The 19,875-nt window shown below is 44.9% G+C and overlaps 6 protein-coding genes across 6 annotated transcripts; 3 read left to right on the forward strand and 3 right to left on the reverse strand.

Moving 5' to 3' along the window:
- Window positions 1-15: 15 nt before the first annotated feature.
- On the reverse strand, window positions 16-3,011 carry LAJ45_09780 (uncharacterized protein; the record flags this gene model as incomplete). Its single annotated transcript, XM_046119319.1, has 8 exons — window positions 16-380; window positions 459-1,365; window positions 1,424-1,575; window positions 1,637-1,758; window positions 1,856-2,500; window positions 2,551-2,702; window positions 2,766-2,848; window positions 2,912-3,011. The coding sequence occupies 8 exons, from the start codon at window positions 3,009-3,011 to the stop codon at window positions 16-18; spliced, it is 2,526 nt and encodes an 841-aa protein (XP_045967394.1).
- A 312-nt stretch (window positions 3,012-3,323) lies between these two features.
- On the forward strand, window positions 3,324-4,318 carry LAJ45_09781 (uncharacterized protein; the record flags this gene model as incomplete). Its single annotated transcript, XM_046119320.1, has 8 exons — window positions 3,324-3,327; window positions 3,403-3,462; window positions 3,534-3,614; window positions 3,666-3,752; window positions 3,815-3,892; window positions 3,950-4,044; window positions 4,162-4,219; window positions 4,287-4,318. 8 exons carry the CDS (start codon window positions 3,324-3,326, stop codon window positions 4,316-4,318), a joined length of 495 nt encoding a protein of 164 aa, XP_045967395.1.
- A 747-nt stretch (window positions 4,319-5,065) lies between these two features.
- On the forward strand, window positions 5,066-6,441 carry LAJ45_09782 (uncharacterized protein; the record flags this gene model as incomplete). The annotated part of the gene is made up of 3 exons (XM_046119321.1): window positions 5,066-5,098; window positions 5,158-5,660; window positions 5,730-6,441. The coding sequence occupies 3 exons, from the start codon at window positions 5,066-5,068 to the stop codon at window positions 6,439-6,441; spliced, it is 1,248 nt and encodes a 415-aa protein (XP_045967396.1).
- Window positions 6,442-7,131: 690 nt separating this feature from the next.
- On the reverse strand, window positions 7,132-9,056 carry LAJ45_09783 (uncharacterized protein; the record flags this gene model as incomplete). Its single annotated transcript, XM_046119322.1, has 6 exons — window positions 7,132-7,347; window positions 7,415-7,812; window positions 7,870-8,534; window positions 8,593-8,647; window positions 8,733-8,826; window positions 8,907-9,056. The coding sequence occupies 6 exons, from the start codon at window positions 9,054-9,056 to the stop codon at window positions 7,132-7,134; spliced, it is 1,578 nt and encodes a 525-aa protein (XP_045967397.1).
- A 2,101-nt stretch (window positions 9,057-11,157) lies between these two features.
- Window positions 11,158-12,337, reverse strand: LAJ45_09784 (uncharacterized protein; the record flags this gene model as incomplete). The annotated part of the gene is made up of 6 exons (XM_046119323.1): window positions 11,158-11,406; window positions 11,467-11,544; window positions 11,595-11,717; window positions 11,783-12,077; window positions 12,136-12,238; window positions 12,295-12,337. 6 exons carry the CDS (start codon window positions 12,335-12,337, stop codon window positions 11,158-11,160), a joined length of 891 nt encoding a protein of 296 aa, XP_045967398.1.
- Window positions 12,338-14,240: 1,903 nt separating this feature from the next.
- Window positions 14,241-17,061, forward strand: LAJ45_09785 (uncharacterized protein; the record flags this gene model as incomplete). Its single annotated transcript, XM_046119324.1, has 13 exons — window positions 14,241-14,295; window positions 14,361-14,432; window positions 14,480-14,546; window positions 14,600-14,857; window positions 14,923-15,018; window positions 15,076-15,083; window positions 15,133-15,158; window positions 15,216-15,487; window positions 15,599-15,755; window positions 15,819-16,234; window positions 16,296-16,328; window positions 16,882-16,961; window positions 17,039-17,061. The coding sequence occupies 13 exons, from the start codon at window positions 14,241-14,243 to the stop codon at window positions 17,059-17,061; spliced, it is 1,563 nt and encodes a 520-aa protein (XP_045967399.1).
- Window positions 17,062-19,875: the final 2,814 nt, after the last annotated feature.

Raw genomic sequence — 19,875 nt, forward strand, 5'->3', positions numbered from 1 at the left:
ACCTAGCCCTGAGAGTTATCTCTTTTTAAATCTGAATTTCAGTTCGTCCTCACTCTCGTCCTCGCTTTCGCTCTCGTTCTTCAGAAACATAGTCTTCTGTTTCTTTCCAACACCCATCCTACCTAAATTGGCAGCAGATGCGCCTCTCTTTGTTCCTCGGGAAGGCGAATCCGCTATAGAAACTGTTTGACTTGAGGTTTGGATTTGTGCCTGCGTTTGTGTCTGTCTTGTCGATCGCGCCGAGTTAGTGGGTGCAGGTCGAAGCTGAAGCTGAGTATCATCCTTATCGGAATCTCCACTGTCTTCGTTAACCTGCACTGGCGCCGTTTTCCGAGCCGTCTTTCTTGTTGATTTATTACTTTCATCATCAACCCAGTAGCCTTGAGATATCTTCTTAGCAAAGTCCTAGAGAGAGAGGGGGGGGGGAAAGAAAAGAAAACAGTATGGAAAAAACATACCGTCGCCAATCCCATAATCTCTCCCTTTGTGCTCAACCAAATTCACCATTACGCTGCCCCTCATAGTCCTCATGCCTCCGCCCCTTCCTTGCCTTCTAAATTTCTTAAAGTTTTTCCTCCCGTTCCACTTGTCATCCCATCTATCGCCATCATCACCATATACGCCTCTGATCGGTTTATCTGCCCTTGGCTTCATCTCCATAACCTCTACGATGGCTAAATTTCTCATCTTCTCAATCTCAAGACCATCCATCGCAGCTAGTTCCTCTTCCCTTGCTCTTCTAGCTTCCTCTTCTTCTTGTTGTTTGATTTCACGAGCTCTTGCAACATATGAATCCTCCTTCTCACTTAGAGCTTTCTTAATTTTGCCTTTCAAGGGTGTTTGCTCCGGCGTTTCGACGACTCCAACTGGTTCATCCGTTGATGGTATGGGTTCACGAGGTTCTTCCATTGTTGTTTCCCCCCTTCGGATCCGCTCTTCTTCCTCTGCAATCTTCCGGCGTTTTACTTCTCTAGCCCCAGGTAGCATGTCCATTATATCAAATTCCGGATCCTCAATTACAGCAGGTCGTTTTCGATTAACAATGACAACGCTTGGGGGGGCAGGTAATCTAGTACTCGATTCTGGAGTCGATACGGACATTCGCTCATCATCTTCTTCTATAGGTGTACCGGAAACTCTCTGTCTTTGACGTGTCTGGCGTGTCTGCCTTGCTGAACTCTGGCTAGCAGTCTCTTTAACCTGAAATGAAGCCTGCGCGCGTGTAGGAGGTGAGGGCACCCTAGCCCCAGAATCTTGTAGTTCCGTCCTTTGACTCGTAGTACTTGATAGGCTTTGGGCTGGGGGTGGTTTGAATTCCGATGGATCGATTGCAAATGGGTCAAGCGTTGTTTGACGAGTCCGAGCCTGAGAGATTTCTACATGTTAGTTGGTGCTAAGAGAAGGGGTTTGGTAGGGATCATACTCTTCCGCGTCCACGTCCACGTCCGGAAACCTGGGTTGGTGGAATTGGTATCTGGGGGGCAGTAGTCTCCGATATTTCCATATTCGATTCCATTGGCGCAAGAGCTGATTTAGAGGGTGGATTATCGGAGATACGAGTCGAAAGTGTTAGGTCTACTAATCTTATGAATATTAATGTTTCCGTAGATGGGGCGAATTCCTAGGGGAGACGGACCCTGACCGGGATTAGCCAACAAATTTGTAGGTTGCTCTCGAAGAGGCAGCCTCAAACGGCTCGTATCACACATTAGGATAATATCCAAAAATTCGTTCTGCTCTATCATACGAAACCCCAGCCTATAGCAACATTAGTCACAAAGAAATTCATCGGAGATAAATTCGTCTCCAAGAATGCCTTGAAATCATCGTATATACTGGATTATTGGAGTCATACATTTCTTGTACTTCTGTAGAAAGTTGATTTACCCATTCCGGATCCTGCTTTCCGATAAATCTGACCATGACAACTTGCGATCCCTTCTCTCGTTTGCTCACAAACTGTACCAATTCTTCAGCTGTTGTCTTCTTCGGTTCCAGCTCAAACATCTCTAATTTTCCATGTGCGTCCGTGATCGGACCTAAAAAGTTTTCATACTGGGCCCTCTCACAAACTATAAAAGTATAGCCTTCGAACAGAGAGTTCCGCTTCTTATCTGGTCTATATCTCCAAGGCTCTCGGTCTTTAGGTTCGTTAGTGCGCGGTGGAAGGTAGCTCTCCGGGTTTGGCCAATTCCCTTCAAAGTCTACCTCTAGGGGCGATTCTTTCACGCGATCATCATCATCTCTCGGGGTATTGGCTGCGACGATAGCATCAAGGTACTCGGGCGTGACTATACGTTTTCCGTTTATCAGCGCTTGTAATCCCACAGCGGTGTTACGTTTAGTCGCAATGACATGTGTAGTTTCTGGAGCATATCCGCCGATTGTTTTGATATCAAGAATTTCGACCTTCTTTTGGTAAGGTCTCATTGCTTTCTTAACATCTTTGCGTTCTTTGCTTGAAAGGGAGAAGGAGATAACAACAGGTTTCCAAAATAGCCTAAAGTTGATCGTCAGCTAGATTCTAAGTGTATGGAAGATGAATTCTACCTAAAGCCTGGTTCATATTTCCCAAGATGAAGAAAGTGCTCGTCCCCACTTAATGAGTTAGTCTGATCCCTCATTTCTTCGCCATCGAGTCTGGTCCCATGTCTTGTACCACAGTCTTGAACGAGGACATTTGGTCGATGGTGTAACTTCAGCTGAATGGAACAAACATTCAGTTAGTAAAGTATGGCATGTTAGGTTGTGGCTGTAAAAGCTACCCCATCACCCTCTGAAACCATTTCAACCTCGATGACCAAATGAATCCTGGATATTGATTTTTGTGAGGGCATCGGCAGATTTACTAGTCCCGTAGAAGTCAACTAATGCTCTCACCCTTCTAACTATGGCACTCAAAACCTCATACCTTCTTCAGACGGAACTCTGCCTAGGACATACTTCTTGCCAGGCTTCAACCATAGTTTCTTACCAGCGAGAACATCACCTTCACATTCAAGTAGCCACATTTCTACAAATGTAGTTTGGAAGTTCTCTGTTTGTGTGGCAGTGGCCTTTCGAGGGTGGTAGAGGACGTGAGTAAAACGCGACCGAGCCAATCGACCGTTGATTTCCACGGGTTTACGCGACAATACACGACAGGGGTGAGATGATAGGTGCTCTCACGTGATTATCCTAGATTCACGTTCAGTGCTTTGTTCGATTGCATCTTTGTATGGAGTAGTTTTTGGAGAGCAGGCCTCAGAATCAAATTTTTATGGCTTTCCAATCTTCTTCCGAAGAGGAAGTGATCGTCAAGGCAATTGAACCCTATTGCCATAATGAGTGACGCAGTTTGATGCGCCAGGCCAGATCATGCATAGCGCCCCCCCCGCAAACGGGCGAGTGACGAGTGAATAGTGAGGGGCCCAGCAAAACCACGAGACTTGCAAATCAGCATCAACAAACAACTCATAACCCGTAAGATACCCATTCATCGCCCTTCATCTACCTTCAGTCCCAAATCCATCTCATTCCCATAACATCAATAGCTATGTCCGAAGAAGCTCCCAACTCCCCAGATACCACCCCCATTTCTCCTATCAAGGAGCGCAAGAACTCCTTAGAGCAGGGTACGCAAGCACTGTATCTTCAGGGGTGATAACTGGTCTAACATCAAATAGCTCTCAAGGCTCGCCTAGACGAGAAAGAGCTCAAGGAACGCCACATCTTGCATACTGGAGCTCCTGCTATTCAACAGGTTCAGCACGGTAATGACCACAGCTTGAATTTTTTTGTTTTAATAACTTCACTAATCTATCTCCATCAACAGACCTTGAAACAGCTATGGCCAAGGATGCTTTAAAGAAACATCTGGCGAAGAGACCGGAGAAAGAGGATCTTGTACAGCGTATGTACTAGCTTTGTATCATACCCAACGAACATTTACTGACTCATCATCAATTAGGCAATATTCTTCCCATCAATGCCAATGCTGTCGCTCCAGGTATAGTGGCACATCAGAAGGAATTGGAACGGTCCATGTTGGAAGACAATCTCAAGGTTTGTACTCAAAATATGGATGATTTAGATTTGGAATGGATGCCCTCGTGTAGAATTCCGGCCCGTCTCAAAGAGCTCAGGCATATCTTGATTCGTTCTCTACTGACACGACTATAGGAAAAACTTGCCCATCGTCCGGATCCCAAAGCTGTCATTGATCAGGGAATTCTATTGCGTAAATACACCCTTAATACTCGCAGTCAAAATCAAAATTATATACTAACTCGATACTTAATTTCCAGCCGATGAAGACCCAACCCGGCCTCAAGAATAATCAATATCCCTTGTCTTTGCATTATAGCTCCAAATTCAATACTTGTTGACACTCCCAAATGCTGTTTTTAAGGGAGCGTGTCAATGAGATTGTCATGTCCCTTTGTCTCTAGGAGTTAAACCAGTTTATTGCAGCACGAGCCTTTCAGTTTTATATTCGGTAGGGACGAGATTATATCAAGCAAAACCGAAAAAGAGAAAAAGAGAAAAAAGCAGTGAAGGTCGCTGGTTTTTATTTTATTTATATCATTGTTGGACCTCGTTTTGTGCCACCATGTAGTCCTCCTACTTTTGTTTTAAGTACGGCGAGTTCCCCGCTTTTTAACCCCGCTGTTACCCCAAGGCGAAGGTGCAGCCGTGATAGCGACGACCCCTAGATTATGTCCAGATATAATTAATCCACGTCCCCAAAGTAAAATAGCAAGCAGTACCTTCGTTGTGCATAAATCGCCCCATTCATTGCATGCACTCAGCGGACCTTCTTCATCCGGCTCTATTTTAGAGAACATGAGAGGCTTCTAGAAACACAACCAAGGATTAGTAGACCGGAAAGCCCGAACAGTGTTAAAACTGAGAACGAGTTGCGATACGGGCGTTTGACTCACGATCCGTACGGTTTGAGGCAAGTACTTGGGAGTAAAGATGAATCCTTTATAAGATCGTATCTGCTTCTTGTAAACTCCCGTAGTATCTTCCACCCCCCAATACTCCCGCAAAAATCAAGAGAAGCGTGCAAATAATAATAACGATGGTGAAGATTGAGCCTTTTGCAGTTGAACAAGTAAGTTCTAAATCATTGTACCCGTTAGTGAAGCTACCTACTCATATGTGTCGCTACAGTGGATGGACAGATACGAAACTGTTGCAACCTATAATATCGCCGAGACCTGCTGCGATTCCATCTCTCTCACAGACCTTTCCTTATTGTCATCGTCGGATTCGGGCGAAGATAAGTTTCAGGAATCCCTCAATAAACTATTAAAAAGGACGCTGGGATATGGGCACATTCGCGGCTCCCCCGAGTTTCGTGAAAATGTTACAAAGCTCTACTCTTCGTCGTCTCTTATGGGAAAGCTCCCAGTTGACAATGTTCTGATCACCCCTGGGGCTATCGCAGCCAATTTCCTGCTGTTATATACCCTCGTAGGGCCTGGTGACCATGTTATTTGCATGTATCCGACTTACCAGCAGCTCTATGCCGTGCCAGAGTCTTTAGGTGCAGAGGTGGAGCTCTGGAAGTTAAAGGAGGAAAACGGATTTACAGCCGATCTTGATGAATTGGAGAAGCTCATCAGGCCAGCAAACGAGGATGGAACCGGAGGAACTAAATTGATCATTATCAAGTACGATTGACTACCCGCCTTACTACACGAAACAAACGTTGATACTAACTCATACAATCACACCCCCAGTAACCCCAATAACCCTATTGGGAACTTTCTCCCTTCTGAAGCACTCCATAAGATCGTCAATCTCGCCAAAATCTCTGGCAATATCCCAATTCTTTCTGATGAAGTCTATCGCCCTCTATTTCATTCTTTAGACACCTCAACTCATCCGCCATCTATCATTGATATTTATGATCATGGTATCGCAACTGGCTCCATGTCTAAAGCATTTTCGCTCGCAGGCCTACGTGTGGGATGGGTCGCCGCTCGCCAACACGGGGTAATCGACGCCTGCGCCAGTGCACGGGACTATAATACCATCTCCGTATCGCAACTTGACGATACAATGGCAACATACGCTCTCTCTCCTAATATCGTCTCGAAGATCCTAGAACGAAATGTAGCATTGTGCAATACAAACCTAAAGATTCTCGATGATTTCATCACCCGGGTGCCTGAGATTAGTGACGGGAAATTTAACGCCTCGTATATCAAGCCTACCGCAGGGACAACAGCATTTGTAAAGTTTGAAAGCAAAGATGGGGAAATAGTGGATGATAAGAGATTTTGTGAAGAACTACTGGAGAGAAAGGGGATCATGTTTCTGCCAGGTGGGGTGTGCTTTGGGCATGGCGAAGAGTTCGTGGGATATTTTAGAATTGGATATTGCTGTGGAACGCAGGTGCTGAAAGCTGGTCTCAAGGGAGTGAGGGAATTTTTGAAGGGAGAATTTTAGGACTTCGAGACATATCTGTTTTGGGATAAAAATTGGCCTCGGCGCTATAACCGTGAAATATGATGGCTCTTTGACCCAACTACATATACATAAGGTGTATCATTACAAGGGCAATAAAATTGAGACCTGTTGGAATACTTTGCTGAGATGACCTGCGATGGGTGGTACCAAGCCCGAGTGATTAGTCGTGAAACGATTAACCCTCATGGGTCACCGTGACGCATTCTCACATGTCAAGGTCACCCATGTTAGTTAACCTCGCAACCCACTTAAAGTTAAAGCACTCAGGTTCAAGGTCTTGGCGCTAGATAAAAGCAGTGAAAATTATTATGCTACTGGTAGTAGGTAAGTACGGTACTGTATATAGTAACTAAGGGAAGGGTATAGAAGCACAAGGCAAGCATATTCGAGACTACTCGGAGAAAATAAAATAAAAGAGTCCCTCCGGTTTATAAAACTCCCAGTGAAGTAGTGGAAAGAAGAAAGCAATGGAATAAAAAGATAAGAGATGATGAAAGTAGAAAAATGAGGCCGGCGCTGCGGCGAATTACAAAAAAGACACCCCAATACTCTATCACCGAATTTTAACATCCGGGCCTGACAAATACAGAGAGGTGATCACTCCGCAACATAGTCGATCAGCAAACTCGACAAGTCTACAATTTATTCTCCCCACACCCACCCCTAGAATTACGTTCGTTGTGGCATGTTGGCATCCTCGGACGCTTCCTCGGATGAAGCATTCTTGGGTTTACTAGGGCTGCCTTTTGTGGGAGCATTTTTTTTGGCTTCAGCCTCCTTTGCTTTGCCCTTCTTATCCTTCTTATCGTTTTCTTTCTTTGCAGCATCAGCGACAAGTTGCTCGAAAACCCCTTCGGGGAATTCTTCGTCGGGATCACGCTCGGCCTATGTAAAATTAATACTTGCCTACCTAAAACAGGAAACAGGGGTTCTGTTATCAGGGGGTGCTTACGGCCTTGAAAATAGTACCAATCATAATTAGCGCATGCGCCCTCTCGACTCTTTTCTCCAACTTTACGTTCTTATCGTTCAAAACCCTGTCGCAGACATCCCTCAAAACACTCTGGATCTCAGACTTGCTACCTCTCCACGCAGCAGCTAAGATTTTCCCCGTAACCTTCCGTTCGTATTCGGCTTTCTTCTCATCTGTCCAGTCGTCGCCACCCTTTTCTTCGAGTTTTGCCATCTCCTCCATCGTCATTTGGGCGTCAATCGCGGTGGAAATAGTTCCCCAAGTATCCTTAACGATATTGCCCTTATCTTTTAACCTACTAAAGAATCCACTAATTCCTAAGAACTTTTGGGACTTGATGAAAGATGCACCCTTCGATATGTAAGTGTGCCCAATAGCTAGTGATCACCGTTAGCCCCCACCTACGAGGAATCAGCCTGGCCGCGGTAACCTACCATGAAGGATCTCAATTCCAAAGCTCTCCATCTTGAGGTTCTCAACCTCACATATCGTCTTCTCTTTAAATGAGCGCGTGGTGTCCTCGCCTTGATCGGTCTCGGTCCAAACACTAATTCGATCAATCAATTTTTTTGTCAACATCTCAACCCTCTTATTCCTAGTCTCTCTCTGTTCCGCCTGGAGCGCGGCAAATGCTTCCCGCTGCTTCTTTGTCATTCCAGCCTTCTTCCTGTCCTTGCGCTTCAGCTCTTTCTCCTCCTCTGTTAGGCCCTCAGCAGCCATCCGGTCCTCTTCGGATTTGTCCATGAGCATTGCCCTCGTTGGAACGCCTTTTGGACGAGGTGTGCTGGATCTGGAAGCAGTAGGGCTGGCCTTTGTAGGTATTGGTAGCTCGGGACTAGAAGTAGCAGCCGCTGCCTGTGGCGTTGGAGTAGTTCCATCTGGTGTGACAGGAACAGGTGCATGAAGCCCATCAGAAGTTGTGGGTTTGTGCTCTGTAGGCTTGTGCTCCCCAGACACTCCGGGGGAAGAAGAACCTGATTTGATCTCAGAATCCTTATTTTTCGCTTCTTCTTCACTTGCCGCTTCTTCCTCCTCCATCTCTTTCATGGTTATCTCCATGGTCCGAGTAAGATCCTTCATTAAAGAGAGTTCCCCGATCCTATCACATGTCAAGATCAGTGAAGCCGCGCGTGGTTATGTATGAAAGGGCAACAAACCAATCTTCAAATGCATCGCCACCAAATATCATGCTGAAGAATTCCGACGGATCCTCTGTAAACGACCTTCGTGTTAGTAAAACACACCGCTCAATGAACGGATTCCAGAGTCTCGAAAATGCAGACAAAAGGCCATTTACCGAATCCACTATCTGGAACGGCTCTCTCCTTTCCGTATTTGTCGTATTGTTTTCTGAGTTCTTCATTACTAAGTACTTGATACGCTTCGCTAATCTTTGCGGAGTTAGTCCCAAGCACTCTAATAAGATAGACGAGTATAAAAAGCGCTTCCACAACATAGGAAGAAACCTTACAGCTTGAAACTTAGCAGGCGCGGTCGGGTCGTCAAGATTCTTGTCAGGATGTAGTTTTATTGCAAGTTTCCTGTACGCCTTCTTGATCTCCAGTTCCGAGGCAGTAGGCGTCACCTCAAGGGTGTCATAGTACTCTGTTTCTTTCACCATCGTAGGTTGTTTATTTGTGAGTAAAGTTTCAGTTTTATGAAGGGTATTCTCAATGTCGGGTGTTTATTTCATGACTGGGGGAAGGACGGTGGAAGAGGGAAGAAGAGTGAAATCAAATGAGACCCTGGAAGGCGGCGGAGTGGGGCAGTGGCTGGGGTAGTGACGTTGCGTTAGCCCCAATTACTGCGGCCTGGTGACTCAGCATGAACCTTTTTTTTAGTCCTGCTGTTTGTATCAAGATTGAAGTATGGGTTTACCTAAATATATCTCAATCTAAACGCATGTGAATACATGTACTTAGTAGGCCTTCAGTTGTTTGTGTTTCTGTTATATTCAATGTACCTACATGTTTGATGTTTGTAGGTGCCAACGAACTGGTAAGGCTCTGAATACACGCATACACCGCACCGAATGTTACAATGTTACAATGTAGACTATAAAGGCTAATGGAATTACATGTATGTATGTACTAGCAAAGACGCAAAGTCTCCGGGTCCCGTGATTCTCAACTTTAGTCCTCCCACCATGATGCCAGAAAATAGCGTACACGTGACCCGAGGACTTTGCGTCTTTGCCAGTACATCCCTTCGTTCGTCAGAGCAAAATCGGAGACATATTAGGCCCGCAAAAAATCTAGCTACAAGGAGGGGTCACAGAAGGTGACTTTACAGCAAAAGGTTCACGGAATAAGGGTTAGGTTTATTACCGAGTAACATAACCCCCCCAAAAAAAAGAAAAAGAAAGAAAAAGAAAGGTAAATACATGTACTGCGCCGGTCAGTGAGGTCTGGATGTCAGCGGTCAGTGACTGCTTATCCAATACGAAAAAAGGCCATTTGCCAGTGTCGGTGGGAGTACAATACAAAGAGTATTTTTTTGTCAGTGTTGGTAGGGAAAAAATTTCTATACAGAGTGGGCGTTGGTCAGTTCCTGTGAGAAGAATCTACCCTTCTTTGCAAGAATCTGGTTCGAAATAAGAAAGTTTGGGACCGTATTTTTCCGCTTCTCCTAAAGCCGGCAGAGAGCTGGATGTATTGATTCCTACAGGTATATCTTCCTATACAGAACTCCATTTTAATTTTGTCAGCGCCAAAATCCCATCAATACGGAAGTGTCGCCGGTCAGCGACTGAAAGTACAAAGAGAAAAAGTGTCAGCGAGTTTTGCCTATACAGACCTCACTGACCGGCGCAGTACATTCTATCTGCTGGATTCGTCTTCCCCGATAATCACAACCTGTTAGGTCCACAACGTCACCGATAATCATTGATTTGTGACTTAGCCCCTAACCCTATATATATGCCAAGCCCTGAGCTACTCTACATACGAGTCATAGGTCCCCAGACTAGGATTATTTTTTTTTGGGGGGGGGGCGCATTACAAGCACTACTAGACGCCTTCGATCACGACCAGTAAGCATAGAAAATTTGAGATGAACTCGTAGTTACTTATGCCTATTAAGCTGGTAAATCCTCAGTGCCAGATATCCCCTGATCTAGCTCTGTCTAGCATAAGAAACCACAAAGCCCTGAGGATTTTTGTACTGCTACATATGTAATTCTACTCATATCATGCGAATTTAATTTTTTTATCAACTGTCTTATAATTACTCTAGCGGGAACGATACCTATGGGCGCAGATAAGCACTTATGTGTAACTCCCCTAGTTAATTTATCTTGTGTAATTTCGGTCTTTCAGCATCCAAGGCTGATTCATCTTTCCCTTACCTAGGCCTCATAATATCAGAATAAAGATGACTCAAATCAATGTCGCCAAGCATCCACCATGAAACTTAGCCCTACTATTTCCGAAGCTAATTTGCTCCTCTCGTTCCTCTTCGTGCTTAGGTGGTGCTATGGGCTTAAACCACTCGCTTTCTAACATATAAATTCTTGATAACATAATTATAACCCAAATATAGTTGAAACCCATATGTGCAAATATAAACAATCATATGATCATCCTTTGTTGTGGTTAATCGAAGAAGGAGCCATTTCCCCGGGAGGGTCCATTCGCTGTACGGCGTTCCCAGCAAACCGACCGAAAGGAAAACTGGAACCAAAACCAAAAGAAAATCCACCAAGATGGTACGCAGAATCCGCCTCAGGTAGCCCTGCCCTGCGCCATACGAATGAAACACTGTTCATACGCGTCATGGATTTCGGGAATAGTATAACCATACTCCTTGAGTTTGTTCACTAGTTTTGAAGTATCAAGCATACAATTGGATCGACCTGCTTTGATTACTTTGCTTTGCTCCTCAATCGTAAAGTTCTTCCATTCAAAGTCTGGGCGGACGTATTTCTTGAAAAGGCTTAGGACTTCATTGTGTGAAATAGCACCAGGATTGGTCTGGAATATATAACTCCTCAGCAAGAGCCAGTTTTCTGAATAGCGGGGGCATAAACTTACAAAGTTATATACTCCCAACTCTGAATTCTCTGCTAGAATGATCGATGCTGGGAGAAGGTCGGTAAGGATTGTATTTGACTAGGACGGAATTAACTAAACGCTATTTGGGAGGGTAGCTAGAAACTCACGTTCGGAATATCCACAACCCTGTCATACTGAGAGATCTTTGTGACAAAATTTCGGGCGTGTAAATCATCCGATACTGGCATGCGGAGCCTCAGAATCAGAACATTTGGATATGTCTTCATTATCTAAATTGACCGAATTGCGCATTAGCACGTACCCACACCCTTTCATTAGCGCAAGATAGCTCCACCTCCTCAACTTTGGACTTAGTCGCTGAATAAAAAGATCCGGCAAAATTTGCTTCCTCCTCCTCCCTGAAACCTTCTCCTCCGATTTCGTGTTTTTCGTCGTATTCATATATACAGCCCGTGGCGAAAACAGTGCAATGTATTCCCTTTAAGTAACAACAGTCTGTAAGATTCAATGAGCCTATAACATTGGATCGAATGGTGGCTTCTTTGTTATCTTCACACCAGTCGACATTAGGTCTTCCGGTGCAGCCAGCAGCATTGAGCACATGGGTCGGCTTCAGCTCATCAAGAGTTCTAGAGCAACTAACTATCAGCTCTGTTATCAAGGTTCCGATCAAGGGAAAAATTCTACTTTAAGACAGCTTCACGATCTTCCATACGGACTGTGGTGGTAACAACATCTTTACCTTGTTTCTCGAGAATCATTTTGAGGTGACCAGCAACCCATCCATTTCCTAGTGTCGCGTCAGCTCCGGTTCCAGAAATCCAGGGCTCATGATGCGATACGTACCACCCCAAATCAAAAATTTATTCTTGGGCGAGACAAGAGCCATTTTCGTAGATGTAAAAGTATCGGGCAATTGCCTTGTGTTGTATTAGATCTTCAGTTGGAAAGTGGGAAAGTTACGAGACGTAAGCGACTCGATTGATCCTAAGAGGGGTCTTTAATATATCTTTTTGCGGGGAATCAACTAGGCCAAACCGCAAGAAATAGGATCCTAGGATACGAAGGGAAAACAACAAAGAAACTCACGTGGAGAATTGTGTCCTAGGTTAGGCTGTTTAGACGGTCCGGGCCGCCTTAATTCTTCAAAGGACCCTGAATTAGTAAAGGGCTACAGACGACGCTATGATAGCCCCAGGGTGCAACTCGCTCCCTGCCCTTACCCTTCCCAGCGATCTTGGAAAATCTAGCTTGGTTTAGACCCAACTCTTTGCTTGGCAAACGATTGCTTATGATTTAACGGACCTTTCTGATGCATAGACCTGACATTACCCAGATCACATATAGGTGTACATGTAGCTTTCAATTTGACTCCTGGACTGTGGCCTCATATGATCATGCAATCATGAGGGTTTAGCCTCCAATCCTTAGAGGGGGGATTCATTCTATAGAGACCATCGGGGCTACAGAATAGCTACCCTCAAACTTGTCTGAATTGTACTATCATACTTGTATCTAGACTGGGTTAGGGATAGACTCTAGAGTTATGTAGTTACACATGCTGGGGGTTTACACACCCCAAAGCTACATGTACATGTAGATTCTCTTCATATCCCTTCGTTCGTGCCCGCGATTCACATAGAATAGCCGAGTTGATATTCAAAATCCTAACTGCTACAGGGGGTGGATACCCTCTATGAGTAGAAAGATCTGTTGAAAAGGAGGTCACAAACTGTGGCTTCGAGCCTAAAGAGGTTCGCGGAGTGTGGGTTAGGTGTGCTAGAGATAAAAGTCGCTGGAACAACTTAAACACCCCCAATAGCGTTTATATATGGTCAAAACGAACGAAGGGATCTAAACGTAACTAGAAATGGCCACGGATACTCCGAACAGCGCCATATTCCCAATAATCCTAAGTGACAGGCTGTAAATGAGTAGGTACAGTGCATCTGATAGAGAACAGCTAATATAAATTCTAAGAATGCATCAATTATGAAGCTCTGGCATGGCAGCTTAATTGGCTAGCAGTGTACACACATGCAAGTACTTATTTGTTGAGTGATGGTTTAGTGTAGCACCTTGGGTCAGGGAAATCTATGCTGAAGGACCAATATTGCAATGGAACGTTGCAACATGTGTCAAGAAAACCTTGGTTCAAACTATCACCACCGCCAACCTAATTTTCGCGGCCCTCAAGGAATTTCTTCGTAAATTTATTATGTTCATATGACTTGCGGCGACTTGTGGCCGAGACTAACCGTCAACAAGCAGTGCCAAAACGTACTCTAGGTGGATGTGGTGTAAATATAATGCGATGCCACTTATTGTCGTCAACGTTAATTTAATTGTAGAGTCCAGAGTATCATGCCTCCTATATATGTGGTTAACCGCTGACACTCTAATCTTACTTGATGGGTTAAAAGACATTAGCACCCCGTTATATATAAAAAAAAACTTCGACTCAAATCGCATGGTATGTACATATTATTTTGATATACCACCTACCTACTTATGTATCAAATCAAACAATATATATACATGTACATATACCGTTCAAGGTGTTGACATCGGGGGTCACAACAAATCACTCCTTTGAACTCTTGGCGCCAGAATAGCGTTTCCGTAAAGGGAAAAGAGCAGGGAAAGCTCCCGCATCGCATCACGTCACCCCGCGCTCGGTACTTTGCAGGATTCACATACCCGCCTCCGTTATCGTGATCGCCGCGGAAGATCCCTTGCGTTAAAGAATAGCGACATTAGTAATTGATTGAACTCAAATCTTGATCAATGAGATGATGCTTCCCCGCTTTTCGACGTTTATAAGAAAACCTGCATCTAATTCTCACAGTCAGTTTACGCAGGCCCAATTCCATTCTCATTGACACCAAATTTTTAAGATATTTTTATATCAGTTGCAACAATGACACTTCCGCTATTCAAAGAATTAACCGCCCCCAATGGCAAGAAATTCAACCAGCCACTTGGTATATATTTCGATTTTGCTAGCTTTATCACTGCTGACTTTAACTAGGGCTTTTCATCAATAACGAATTCGTTAAGTCTCAGTCCGGCAAGACTCTCACAACAATCAGTCCAACGTATCTTCACCATCTTTTAAATAATTTCACTGCTCTTCCGCTAATTTTTTCAGGGACGAAACTGAGATTACCGATGTCTACGCCGCAGATGCTGCAGATGTAGATATCGCTGTGAAGGCTGCTCGTGCTGCCTTCTTAAATCCAGCCTGGTGTGATATATCACCAGCAGAGCGTGGACAGCTGCTCTATAAACTTGCAGATCTGGTTCAACAACACGAGGAACAACTAGCTACGATAGAGACTTGGGATATGGGAAAGCCATATACTGTTGCCAAGGCAGAGGATCTTGCGGAGAGCGTGAATGTATTCAAGTAGGTCTCCTTTCCTCCAAGGAACGAACTCGTAAATTCTCGGTCTAATGGGATACCTCGGAAAGGTATTACGCTGGTTGGGCAGACAAAGTTGAAGGACGCACCATCGACACTGGCCCAAATAAGCTTGCATACACTCTACATCAACCAGTTGGGGTTTGGTATGTAATTCCAAAACCTCGGATAAACGAGTGCTAACTCATGCTTAAAACAAATAGTGGACAAAGTAAGACCCACCTCATTTTCACTAAGAAGTAATAACGCTAACTAAGAAGTCATCCCTTGGAATTATCCTTTGATGGTATCTTTCTCAATTCTCATTTAAAATACAAGAACCTATAATAACCGATTTAATAAGATGGCTGCCTGGAAACTGGCACCAGCACTTGCCTGTGGAAACACGGTTGTTCTTAAATCGGCAGAACAAACCCCACTTTCGGCTCTTTACCTCGCACAACTTGTCAAAGAAGCCGGATTCCCTCCAGGTGTCGTTAACGTTCTCACCGGATATGGTAAAACAGCTGGTGCAGCCATTGCTGGACACGAAGATGTGGATAAAATCGCCTTTACGGGCTCGACGGCAACGGCTAGGCACATTATGAAGGCTGCTAGTGTAAATCTGAAGAATATGTATGTACTTAATGCCCCCTATAGAGCTCATACTTTGTGAAAGTCTGTATCACGGCCGCTGCAGCGTCTTCATCGAGTCATCTGGGACTAACATTCATAATTTTCGAATAGTACATTAGAGACTGGAGGAAAGAGTCCCTTGATAATTTTCGAAGATGCAGACCTGGAACAAGCTGTGAAGTGGGGACATGTCGGTATCATGCATAACATGGGTCAGGTTTGCACTGCTACCTCTCGAATTCTCGTTCACGAAAGCGTTTATAGCCAGGTAAATGCGTCATCTCTAGATATAACACCGTTCTTATATTCTAACGTATAACTACGACCAAAGTTTATCGAAAAGTTCAAAAAAGAAACAGCGAAGGTCTCCGTTGTTGGAGATCCGTTTTCCGAAAAAACTTTCCAGGGCCCACAAGTCTCCAAGCAGCAACATGAACGTATTTTAGAGTACATTGAGCACGGAAAAGCCGAGGGTGCTACCCTCGTTTCTGGAGGAACACCCCATGGAGAGAAAGGATTTTTCGTGGCCCCGACGATTTTTGCTGATGTGAAAGCTCACCACAAAATCAATCAGGAAGAGGTCTTTGGTCCTTTTGTCGTTATTGACAAATTCTCGACCCAGGAAGAAGCCATTTCAAGAGCAAATGGTACGCAATATGGCCTAGGAGCATCAATCTTTACAAAGGATATTACAAGAGCACACAGGGTTGCCGCAAAGCTTGATGCTGGAATGGTTTGGATTAATAGGTGATTTATATGGAAACATGCGTTACTGTATGCGAATTACTAATATATTTCTACGATATAGTTCTAACGATAGTCACTATGCTATACCTTTTGGGTATGTGTTTATAAATTTCATTTATTCTCCCTTTCCCCAAAATACCGGGACATTCTCCGATGGAACGCAGTCTTGTTATTGGGTAGGGCGGGCATAGGTCTTTCAATAACTTGGTCTACGTTTCAGATACTGCCGTTGTGCAGTACATCCAATTGAGCCAACCAATTTATTTAAGCCATACCCACAGGATTGGGGAGAAAGAATAAGGGACGCACACTGTGCGCCCTGCGGATACAGTCGTTTCTGGGTCAACGACGAACCCGGCTCGATGACGAGTGGCTACTTTTTGGGCTGATAGGCAGTCAAAGCAAAGGGGTCGGGGCGCTTTATTGGCTTCGATTGGCCTATTCGCCATCGAACTGGTTTCGTCGTTGACCCAGAGACGACTGTACTCCCGCGCCGCTTTTTGTTGCGCCATCTGCACTACAAGCGACTGATTGCCAAATCCCGGGGTTGCTGAACTTGCGCCTGCCTGTATCAGCACTTTATTTGAATCATAATGTCGCACTGTGTTGCTGTAAGCGAATAATACTGACTGACGTTGGAATAATAGAGGTGTCAAGCAATCTGGCATTGGTAGAGAACTCGGACAGTACGCTTTATCAGCTTACACAAATGCCAAAGCGGTGCATGGTGAGTTGTATTCAGTCTTTACTCTTTCAATCTCCGGGGGTTCTCCGCGGTGGTTTTCAATTGCTGACCCACAACAGTGAACCTGGGAACCGTGCTCTAGGGAAAACCATTGTGGTCCATCCGGGATGACACAGACTTTGGACAAGTCGCCCTTCGCCGTTCTGTCGAGTGGGGGTCACGATCGTGGGATGAAAGCCTGGGAGTTTCGCCAGAAGTTTCAACTGTTTGTCACTTCTTTGATGGATATAGAAATTTTACATAAAAAGAACCCCAAACAACGCTTTGTTTTTCCTGACTTCGTATTTCCCCACGATCTACAAGAAAAGATGTGTGTGTGCAGTGGGTAACAAGTAAATTTGCAAGGCATGGTTGACGTCCATTTACGTTATTGATGGAGTAGTTCGTGACGAGATGTTGACGATGTGGGCTATCACATCCAACTAGAGGAATAATAATGTGGAGGATTTATAGATATAGTATTTACACATATACTTACATACGTACCTAGAAAATCATCACGCACAACATGATGCTACTCCAGTTTTGGTCTGGGGTAGGTCCCTTTGTTGGTAATGCAGGTAAGTTCTCGTCTCGCTATGATCTCATTCATGCCCTACCGGTAGCATTGACAATAACAGCGGTGAGATTTGGTGAACAGCTGAATTGGCTAAGCATGTACTGTGTCACCGAATATTCGGGCTTGGCATCCAACGGACTACATGCATCACCACCGTGAGAAATCTGATCACTGAACGAGAACGATCCACGTGAACGGGTATTTAGATCCCGCATTGCACAGTAGAGTACAGCACGGAATCCGCATCGGCAACACATACCTACAGGCGGTACAGCCGTACCCTAGGAGTTGAGCTCTGTTGTCCGGCGTCGTGCTGAAGCTCAATTTTATTTTCTTTTTCCAATATGGACGGCATGGGGGTTGCCCTTTATGGGAGCGAGCTCTACAGGGATCCTATTACCCCGCGTGTTCGCTCGTTCTGTCTGCCTGATTCCCAATCGTTGATATGAGATTTGAGCACAGTGCGCTCATGGCCCATCCTACTTTTTTCTTTTCTTATTTTGCTGCCTACTTTACTTGGCTGGAAGTGCTGGCGCTTTAACTTCATCCCGCATCTTCTTGCCGGATCTCATTATTTAGCTTGCTATACGGGCAGCAGTATAGTGCTGTCTCGGAAGTATTACTGTAATCATGACTATGGAACGTCTTTGGTGCTTTGACGATCTGATAGATACTCTAGCTTAGCCCAAGACTTTTTTATTATTATTTCACTTCCGGGTACCCATAGAGCAAGTGAGCATCGCGCAGTTGTGTCTTTCTTCTGATAACGACTTCTTATGTCGAAGGTCTTAGCTAGTCAACTTTATACCCAGGCCCTGTGCCCAGAAGGCGTACTAACAGCCGGGTACGCTGTTTCTGGCACACGACATCCGTCTTGAAAAATCAAATATTTGCTGCTGACCACATAATTGCCCAAGTGACACAACCCGTTCCAACCCACGGCCAATGATTTTAATACCCGCCGGAGGCGGTAGGGAAAAAAAAATTCCTTTAGCGGAGAAAAACGATAGGTAAGTGGAGCATTAACTAGAGCGAGCACTGTTCAAGAGGACAATGCTTTGGCTAGAATTAGAGCTAGAGCTAGAGCTAGAACTACTCACGGTAGGCATGAAGAACCTGAACATCGTTTTTCTGGTAACAACCACTTTGACCCCTGCTAGCGCGTTTTTATGTTCAGGTTCTTCATGCCTGCCGTAGAACTAGAGCAAAGCGTATTGTGTGTACCGTTCCGTTTGCAACTGATCATAGCCATCCAGCAAGGCTGTCTCGCTTGCTTGCCAACGGGCTGTCAACTCAATTCACAATCCCTCCCTCCCTTTGACCAGCCGTGCAGATGTGCGTCATGCAAGGCATATCAACCTTAAACTTGCCTTGCCTTATAGTTGACCTCACCTATCGATTTCCCCTTTACCCAGTCCAGTTACCGGCGTGGGAATAGGGATAAGGAATAGGCATGGGCGGTCCGATGTCCAACAGCTTTTGCCAGATCCTTGAACGCTGCTACCGATAATGAGGCAACTTATGGGGGGGGGGGGGGGGGGAAGGGGAATCCTCCAGTTTCTCCTCGGCATTCAGGCACAAAACGTTGTGTGCGGACCTGAATGGCTGGTTGGGACGTGGGGTTGGTGTGCAGGTAAGATGTGCGGTGTAGGTATGTACTCGCAGCACTCTACCTATCTTGTATGTAGGGTGTAGATGCAATAGTGTGGAGAAGGGTCCACTTATAATCGGTAGAAACTGGCTTGTGCAGGGTGCAACGCTGTAGAGTACTTCTGAAGAAAGGGTCTCAGACATGCAAGTGGACAGAGTACTAGGCACAACGTTGCAACGTATGAACACCTATCGATACACTGTAGGTAATCCGCCACATATTTTTAAAAGTGGGTTTCTCCGAGTTTAATATCGATTTTCATAATTGAGATATTATTATTACCAGCCGTCCGTAGATAAATGTGGGGGATTATCACTGTGTTTGATGGCAGTGGCAGTGCAAGAACTAGGTAGAGTAATTACTATGAGCCGAACATTTCTTTTTTCTCCGAATGCCACATCCCTTTTATTTCGATCGTGAAATCGACCGGCAATATTTGTGCCTATTGCACATAGTAATCAATTATTGCAGACAGAGCTAGGAGATGGCCGTGGTGTTTATGTCGAGGTACGGTTGTTACGTATGGGATCGTTCGTGATCTTGCATGTAGCTCTAGTTTGTGGTAGGTATTGCGATCCGGATGCCATCCATACGTGCTTAGCTCTCCAAATTATCGGAACCAAGTACATCTCATGGTTCCTCTTTCCGCTCTTGCGTTCTGCTCTACATCTCATCTAATCTCGGGA

The sequence above is a fragment of the Morchella importuna genome (assembly GCF_003444635.1).
Source record: "Morchella importuna strain M04M26 chromosome Unknown Morimp01GS039, whole genome shotgun sequence".
Taxonomy (NCBI): domain Eukaryota; kingdom Fungi; phylum Ascomycota; class Pezizomycetes; order Pezizales; family Morchellaceae; genus Morchella; species Morchella importuna.